Here is a 9,014-nt window from a genome sequence, read left to right on the forward strand (position 1 = left end):
TGATTATGTAGAAGTTGACTGGCATATCCTTTCATTATATCATTGATATCTCCTTTGTATGATTTTTCTGGCTGCCGGTAAGTGACAACCAGATATGTTATGCAGCAGGTCCGAGTAGTCTTCCTGGAGTCTTTGTTTCAACTTTTGAGTGGCTTCGTCGCGTGTTAATGGCTGCTCTAAGCCTTCGGACACGATCTGTAATTCTTCTTTTTCAACGCATCTATATCGTTTAATTGTTTTTTAGTTGATTGAAATTAAACATTGAAATTAAATCAATCATAAAAGATTACGGGACGTCACAGTATCATAAATTAATAACAACAGGAAAGGAATAAGAGAGGAAATTAGGACTTACAAGGCGCAGGGTTGAGTGGGAGCAATGTGTTTAATAGTGGGGACTCTTAATCGCGGTCGTTTGTCTTCGTCAAGACGGAGTAGCTGAGATTTGGTGGCCCTGTCTACCCAATGGACCTTGTGGAACATTTGCGTGATACGTTTCTCAATGATTCCCAGGTACAGCATCACGTTACTCATCATTATCTGATCGTTGTCGCCCAGCAGTTCTAAAATCGGTGAATTGTCGCACCGTATCGCTTTGAACAAGGAATCGATCCCTTTCAATAGTTTCTCCAATATGTCGTCGCACTGAAACAAACACCAAGAGAGCGTTCACGTAGAGGGAGACAAATAATGCAGGAGTAAACTATCTATTCAATCGTGGAGTTCGACGTTCTAGGTTTTCAATGTTCGATAGGATTACTGGGGCGTCACCTGTGTCACTCTTTCCTCAGCCGCGTCGGCGAAAGCTGTCTCCTCTTCGAGCTCTTTCTTCAGTTTTTCCAGTGTTTCGGTCTGCTCCTTGCTTTGGTTCTCGTTCAACATATTTGCCTCCTGTATCGCCGCCGTTAGCTGGACCATTCTCGCCTGCAGACTTTCCAGCTCGTCGTTCAATTCGTTCACGTAACTGAATAAAGCGAAGTTTTCCTCTTCTTGCTTGATGAAGTGTGCCGTTAGCTTGTCGATTTCTTGTTCGCCTAAAAGATGCAATTGCGTAACACGTGAACTGCTTGTTATTATTAGGTTTCCGTCGATGGAAGTGAAAGTACCAGTGAATTCTTTGATCGTCTGCAGAATTTGTTTGTAATTCGCGATCATGCTTTGTTTCTCTTCCATCTTCGCCTTCTTCTCAGCTGCACGTTTGGCATTTAGATCCACCATTTCACGATGCTGCCCCTTTACACCGAGGAACTCCTGCAGTTTCATCTCATTGTCCAGCGTTCTTTGAAGCTCGCACATCTCCGAGACGTGGGTCTTCAAATCTCTCATTCCCCTTTCAACAGACGAAGACCATGTTACGCGTACGACAGTTGACGAGATCACGTTTTCTTACCGGAAGCAATGAAAGTACAAATAGTTCGACGACTTATCTAATAAAGGTATAAAATAATCGATCATATGACGAGACCACCGGATACGATCACGCGTCATTGATTCCAGACCGTTGCTCCCGGTTCCGAGTTTCTAATTCGACGACGGTCAAGTTATTGTACACGAAGTACGAACAACTTTCTGGTCGTTAATGCGACTCTCAGTATTATGGGGCAACGATCCAATCTTTTCCAGCTTTCGCGGTAATTCTTTGAAGAGTGTGGTGGATCTTGCCACAGGACACTAGCGGGACAACAAGGACAAAATATTTATCGTTGTTCCGCGTGTACCTCTCGCGAAGAGCTTGAATCGTGTTCAACTCCTCGTCCCTCTGATTAAACGCGATGGTAGCTTGCTCGATTAAATCATTGATTATTTGTTTCCTAGTGTTTAAGTGATTAATCGATTTCTTCCAGAGCGCCGTAAACTGCGATCTCTCCTTTAGCAACGCTTCAATCTCGTTCCGTATCTCTGCATTTTTAGCGATTATAACGTTGAATCTCTTCGTAGTTACGTCCAAGCGATTCTCCAACATCGTGATCGTCTTTTGTTGTTTTTCAGCAATGTCTCTCAGCTGTGCGTCCGTTCGAACCTTCATTTTCAAGCTCGTCACTTCTTTCGTAAGCTGCAAAGGAAAATTATATCGAAGTTCGAACCAGAAACTTGATCTTAATCCAATAATACCTTGTCGATTTGTTTATCGAGCTCCGCTGTTTCTTCTTGCTCAGTTTTTATCATATCAGTGTAGCTCGCCTGGAGTTTTAAAAGGCACTTCAGCTTCCCTTCCATCTTCTGATCCTCGCGTAGGAACGTTTTCGAGTTCGCAGTCTTGATACGAAGCACGAGCTCCGCCTTTTCGCCCTCCAAATGATTGATCATGTTCATCTGGCTGCGAAGCTGCAGCCTAGCATCCTCTGCACAGGTTGCCCGGTCATTCTCCATTATCCTGTACTGTCTCTTTAGCCTTGACAGTTCAGCCATCGCCAAAGTCTCGAGCTCATGCTCGTCCGGCGTTTGTTGTGTTCTGTACGCCATCGTTGGTTACTGCTTTCGTTAACGGCGATCTTGCAAAAACGTTCGCAATGAATAATCAGTTACTCATTCCGTTACGCAATAGAACGACTCGATCGTCTACTTTGCGAAACTTTACTTCCTCGACGAAACTTCAAATCCGTGGTGCACGACGAGGGTATATTTAGAAATTTATTTATCGAGCCGTCAGTAGTTATAAATTATCCCCGGTTACATACGACTTGTCGCGTAAGGTTGTTTTTATTGATTGATGCTACGGAGAAAGGTTATTGTGACTCACTATTTATTTAACATTCGTGGAAAGTTACACGCGCGGCGCCGATGATCACTGCAGAAACCGCGGACGCCTTTCCCCGTGTCTTCCTCGTTTTCCACGTTGATGATCTCGAGGATCCACGGTGGAGAGTAAAACACTTTCCAGACGCGATCCCCGATGACGTTCGACGGCGACATTTGAGGAAGACATCTGCCACCCTGTATAGCTCGACCAGCTGTACGCGCGCCACTGTCGTTCTTGTTGGTGCTTCCGGTTGCCAAGCACCCTCTCAGGAGTGTATTGTAACGGGGATCCTTATTTCGCGAACTATTCCAATGGACCTTTCTCGATGAGTACGTTGTAGAACTCATACGAACACGTTCAACCGATGATAGACAGAAAATGCTAAATCTTAGAAATATCGACATCAGTTTAAAAATGTAGGACAATTTCATATGTTTCCAGGTAACTTCAATTACTTGAAGAGTCACTAGTTAGTGCGTGTATGTTAATGATAATTGATGTTATCGCATGTCTACAATTACACTGTTAAGTAGAGCGCTCGATGATCAACACCTACCAGTGTTGTTTATACTAAGGTATACAAATGGTGTCATGACCAACAACCTCGAAAGAGAAATATTTTCATTATCCGCCTCTCTTTAGCACAAATTTATTGCTACATCATTTGTGAAACACTTTATGATTGGGCAAGTGTTTCTCTTTCATGAGAACGCTTTGTTTTATACATTCGTCCGGCGTCATGACGGAATTGCAGTGAAATTGCCTGAGTCATTTCGCACGAAACGTATTTTCTAACACCTGGAAAGGCATAGAGAGCCCGATAGAACGCGATGTCTGGCAAATTTTCAGTCGAACTGCAGCAACCTGTTAAACTCGTAAAACGGCGCGGGAGGAAGGAGGGGGTAGGTAACCTGCGTTATATAAAGGCGCTGCAAAAAATGGTTCCGATGTGTAGTAGTCGATAATGATAAGATATGCGTCATAACGGACTCTTAACGAATATTGTTTCGCGATAATTTCCAGTCCGCAAAGATATTACACCTGTATCGACATCGATGGCTGCTTTTAAATGCAAATTCCCCTGAATTTTGAATAAACTATCCTACTGTTGACGCATAACACTGTACGCCAGTAAAATTTTATCGAACAATATAGATAAAATTCCTCTATAGCACAAGTAATTCGTATCTTCGATTCATACTCCAATTCTTCAATTTAATTCCTTACAACTACAAATTCCGTCTTCGCATTCCAGTATATATTTTTAAACATACAAAAATGTCCGTATGAAATTACAGAACAGTATTTAATTCCTCAAGAAAAAACCGCTGTACTTTCGATCCCAGCAGAAAAAACGATTGGCCGTTCTTGAACATCTGTTAAGCATCGAGAAAAAAAGTCAAAATTTATTTGAGACCAAGACACGAACGACGCCAGACAAGCTTACGAGGATCCTACGTTAAACACGATCCATAGATTTCGTGAGATCGAGTCAGGTGGCGGTTCGACCAGGTGGGTCAAGTGGTGGGGGCACGGTTGGCGGCGGGTACGGGCAAGGGAGAGGTTAGTATGCCTCCAGAGGGGAAGGTCGACAGGTCGATTGTCCCGTGTACGGGTACGCGAGCCTTCCACGCCGCGTTCTTTCGATTCTCCACTTCTACTCCAGTTACATCGATAAACGTCGCCAGTCATTAACGGGGGAAAAAAAGTAACGCGCAGCGTTGCCAGCAATCGGCGATAAAAATTAACCGGAAGCTACCTGGCGGACAGCCGAGCACAATAAACCTGGTCGGGCGGCAAACGCGAAAATAAAATCACGATACGGTCGTGCTCGATCGAATCCAGCGGCGCGAGTGAACGTTTTTCGTGACGGAACCGAGACCGAGCCGAACGAATTACTTTCAACCGGAGCCTCGGAGGTGGGAGAATCTCTACCTGGCCGGAGGAGAGCACCGCACCGCACAATTCCGTAATATTTATTTTCTACTGGCGGCTAGTGAGTCACTACCTGGCCGGCCACGGTGCGGCGAGCTGGTCGCCTCGCGTGTTCGCGTCCCTCTGCGCGTGGTTTCCTTGCGGACAGTGAGTTCACGGTGACGCTACGAACCAGTCCTGCGAGCAGGAGAACCGTCGCTTAAACTTGGACACGTTTCACCGTTACCGAAATGGACGATTAATCTTCGTTCCGTTGGCTTTGTGTTCGAAGTGTTAAAGGAAAATTCCGTCGTCTTTGACCGTGTTGGATTCATTTGCGGCTTGCACCCTTAATCAAACCAATTACAGATCGTCGTATCATTAATACAATGTTCCAATTTACCGGTAAAAATGAGTGAGTGCAGATTACCAGTTCTACATGTTGTACACGTTTGACATTTGTCACAGGTGCACGCTAAAATCAAGTGCCCTATGGAATTATAACAAATTTAGCGCAAGGTGATTTTGAAAGTGATCGAAAACCGGTGCAAGGTAATTTTACTTCATTCTCAAGCTTCCCTCGTCGCTTTCAAGTTACGAATATTTGAATTTGAATTCTAAATTTTGAATTGTTCGATTGGTTCCGGTCACCGAGGTTAACAACTAAAACCCAGTACAAGGGGCGTGATATGTAAAGACAATAAAGCTCGCAAATGGGTTAAGAATGTACGGTACGATGCTCTACATAGGTCACGGAGATTACATCGACACCCGTAGAAACGGAAAACACAACAAGGAAACGCTACGGTACCCTGGACTCGTCAGTGCGACGTTACAGTGTTCAATCAACGTGGGATACTTCGACTGACGTTTGAATCAAATTCGTGCGTCGGCCGTTCGCGTATATCTCACCGGGGCTGTCGCGCAGCTGTACCGTGCGTGTGCCCCTGGAAACGTATCGGGAACGGTTGTAGAATCGGAGTACAGCTGTGTACGCTGCACCGCTGTGTTTTCAGGCGCGGTAACATTGTTGACTTTCTATCGGAGAAATATAGTTACCGTTTCGAGGTTTCGCATGCAGTAACGGGGAAACGGAGCAGAACCACGGAATTAGTCCCGTAACAGTTCGCTCCATTTTCCGCGCGTAAACACCGCGTCGCATTGACAATTGGCCGATCAGGTTGCCTTTGATCGAACGCCGATCGGTTTCGACCCGTCAAGACTACGAGGATACCTAATGTGCTAAGAAAAACAGTATCCTTCACGGAGGATCGTGTCGATCGCCGCAACGATCACAGCTGATCGTTACCTCTAGCGAAAGACTCGCCGATCAATCACAGAACCTGTTCGGCCACCGATGTCGCGTGGTGGGCCGAGGGAAAAAGTGAACTTCAGCTCGCTCGTTACCGTCGCTCGCGTCTCGCGATTTATTGACAACGTTCGAAGGTGAGCGCCGTGAGTCACGAGTCGATTATCGATCACTTCGTTATTCCGTAACATTCCGCGAGCGAGCGTTCGAGTCACCGTTGTGTACGAAACGCGTCGCGCAGGTGAACTGTCCACGCTGCCAGCAGATAAGGGAACGTTATCGCTTCCAAGTACGAGGACTCGAGTGTCGCGTGCTCGGACGTCTGTGCCGCATAATCGATACCTTTCCCGACTCTGCGGATCGAAGGACGCCAATTCTTGAAAGGGATTGCTCTAGCTTCGAGATAAACATCGGAGGAATACGCGGGAAAGTGTACTGTCGTTGCACGAGGGTTCCAGACATGTGTTTACTTTTTAACGTCGATCAATCGCGGTATGAATATCGATCGCCACGTGACACCGAATCGACTGGACGCCAGCTAGAGCCGTCGTGTTGACCGGTTGTTCATTGTTGCTTGACTGAACGTTACAAATGTTCCTGACGTACGACCGGCCGGCCACCTGGTCTCGTGTCTGTCGTTAGTGCCAGGCGACGTTAAAGGTCACGGCTCCGCCGGACACGCAACATTTCAGTGACAGTCGCGAGTGCACGAGGACGCTCGGCCGCGAGATGCTGCCCAAAAAGGAGGTGCAGCACGAGCCTTACGCTCTCGAGGACATGATCTCCGATATTCAAGCGAGACGGAACTCCTTGGACCAGGAGGACCTCGAAGACCCTGCCGAACTTCTGAAGAAGCGCGACAGGGACCTGGTCCTCGCGGCTGAACTCGGCAAAGCCTTGCTCGAGAGGAATCAAGAGTTGACCAAGCAGAGCGAGGCCCTCGTCGAGGAGTTCTCGACGAAGTTGGAGGTGAGTGGTGTTATTTGTTACTTATTGTACCGTTGCTATAGACGCTCCGATCGATCAGAGTGCTTCCACGCGTTCGGATCCCTAGGGCTCTAGAAGTCTAGAGCCTAGACCATGAATGTCATGCGGGTGCCAACCTTTTGCGTGGGTGCTTTGAACTTTTTTGTTATCGGTAGCTCAGGGTTTCGTGATAATTTCGTCATTTTATTGTGTACCTGTTGTCTGCATTTATAGTTTCGATTGGTGTTAAAAACTAGAGACTTTCACGTCGATCGGTACCACGGCGTACCGGAACTTTTCAGTTCTTCTTTTCCTCGTTTTAACGATTTCAGAATATTAACAGAATATCCTTGCGCTGTTTTTTTATGTAAATTAGCTAGGTACGTACGACGTTTTGAATAATGCATCATTTTTCGAATAAATGTTTTCACTTTTGTTTAAACAGGCGATGAATCATCGGGCTAGGGTAATAGTGATCGTGTATTTAACTGGTGATAGTGTTAAATTGATTAGTATTATAATAATTTAATGAATGTCGACTTTTTCTTTAATAAATGTTTACAAATTGTTCATTCATAAATATATTGCGAGAGTTGTATGCTGTATGAGAAGCGGGTAGTTCGGGTCACGACCTCTTCTGTCTGAAAATAAGGGTAATAGATAATCGAGAATTAATTACTTAGACGACCGCATTCCTACTAATTGCCGAATAGCGTACGAAATCATGAGACAGCATTGGGTATTCGCGTGTTCGAATACAATTGTCGACAACGCTGATAATCCTATGGAAACTGTAACGTCAATTAATTTCACACAAACACATTTGTAACACTGATAATGCTCGATCCCATCGAATATGTAACTATGTGTAAACAAAGCATAACGAATCACCCTAGTACAAATTAATCGAATTTCTTCCACCGTCATTAAAGCCAGGCTTTTGTGCCTTGCCTACTATATTTTTCGTTTATTGTTTGACATAATGAAGTTGTTAACGGAGAAAGTACATTTCTAAGTAATTATTATTTGCATCAAATTGGTCTAGAAAGATCCGCATTTGCATAAATAATTCCACTCGAATCGTTACCTGCCGTTTCAATTTCTTAAATCTCGAATCATACTTGACACACACATTCACCTACTTCAATACGCGTTGAACAAGCGGCAATACTATCTTCCTGTTATCAGCGTTCAATCTCCGCGATACGAATACATCTGCAAAATGCACGCGAATCGCGGCGAAATATTCGCAAGTGCCTAATTATAAGCTAGAAAACATTGTAACTACTTAGTTCACTCCAAATACAGAAGTCCATTTTCCTCTGGAACAGAGGCAACCGATCTGGGGTATGCGAAAAAAACTGTGTAACGTAGGAAAAGCAAGAAATCACTGTTCCAGAATGCAACTATCTCCCTTCTTTTCTTACCTTTCATTTCGCAAACGCGCAATGCCATAAATATCGCGACGCGCTAATTCGAATCCGTCAATCAGTGATGATATCGTGGGAGATAATGAAAATATCTGATAGCGAAGATACGCTGAAGGTAGTCTGGCTAATGGCGTCGTAGCAGCGAGGGTAAAAATCGATTTACTTAGCTCGATGACAAAGATCATTGCGAGACAGCGGTCAACCGGTCGTATCGCTCGATTGAAAGCGACGGCTCTCGAAAGGGAAGCGCGGGAAAAATCGATCTCGGGCCAACAGAAAGCGAGTAGCGTTGCGTAAAAGAAGGTTTTATTAGATTAATCGTCGGGGCGTGGTTTGCGCATACAGTTCCCACGCGGAATGGTACGTGCAGTTTCATTACAATGAAAGCTTGCGCTAAGGCGACACATATGCCGTATTAATAGCATTTGAAGTCTTTCGAGTGAACCGTGAAAATAACGTGTTATTATATGCATATATGTAACACTATTTAGTTACCGGTTCACACGCATTAACGCCTATAGAAGAACCTTGCCTTTTCCCGCGATCAATTCTCGATTCAAAGGAAAAGACTACGACTCGTAAATATTCGAGCGGTTGACGCGATTCCTTGCTTAACTGTCTTATACGCGATAGTTCCTGCGGCGGTAAATAAGTT

General features: G+C 45.0%; 2 protein-coding genes across 4 annotated transcripts in view; one reads left to right on the plus strand and one right to left on the minus strand.

The window, feature by feature from the left end:
- Positions 1–39: 39 nt before the first annotated feature.
- LOC116427987 (Coiled-coil domain containing protein 114) lies at positions 40–3,332 on the minus strand. Of its 3 annotated transcripts, none has more exons than XM_076368323.1 (6): positions 2,741–3,332; positions 2,113–2,492; positions 1,719–2,053; positions 772–1,330; positions 356–645; positions 40–220 (listed from the first exon to the last, which is right to left on the minus strand). In XM_076368323.1, exons 2-6 carry the CDS (start codon positions 2,461–2,463, stop codon positions 40–42), a joined length of 1,716 nt encoding a protein of 571 aa, XP_076224438.1. In that variant the 5' UTR covers positions 2,464–2,492; positions 2,741–3,332. The 3 variants fall into 3 exon arrangements, with proteins under 3 accessions (XP_076224438.1, XP_031834856.2, XP_076224437.1); XM_031978996.2 differs by having other exon boundaries at positions 772–1,034; positions 1,107–1,330; positions 2,113–3,327; XM_076368322.1 differs by having other exon boundaries at positions 2,113–3,331.
- Positions 3,333–4,293: 961 nt separating this feature from the next.
- The window catches only part of LOC116427986 (bicaudal D-related protein homolog), a 38,780-nt gene continuing 34,059 nt past the window's right edge, over positions 4,294–9,014 (plus strand). The window contains exon 1 of the mRNA XM_031978994.2: positions 4,294–6,932. Within this exon, the coding sequence (XP_031834854.1) occupies positions 6,693–6,932 (240 nt within the window). The 5' untranslated portion in view covers positions 4,294–6,692. The remainder of the gene's footprint in view (positions 6,933–9,014) is intronic.

This window comes from Nomia melanderi, chromosome 6, assembly GCF_051020985.1.
Source record: "Nomia melanderi isolate GNS246 chromosome 6, iyNomMela1, whole genome shotgun sequence".
Classification (NCBI taxonomy): Eukaryota; Metazoa; Arthropoda; class Insecta; order Hymenoptera; family Halictidae; genus Nomia; species Nomia melanderi.

What these genes read in the sequence shown, in the direction of transcription:
- LOC116427987 (XM_076368323.1), bottom strand. Translation starts at nt 2,463, where the DNA reads ATGGCGTACAGAACACAACAAACGCCGGACGAGCATGAGCTCGAGACT. An exon ending in ATTCAAGCTCTTCGCGAGAG is followed by an intron (nt 1,331 to 1,718) that starts GTACACGCGGAA and finishes GTCTGTTGAAAG; the next exon opens with GGGAATGAGAGATTTGAAGA. An exon ending in CTGAGGAAAGAGTGACACAG is followed by an intron (nt 646 to 771) that starts GTGACGCCCCAG and finishes TGTTTGTTTCAG; the next exon opens with TGCGACGACATATTGGAGAA.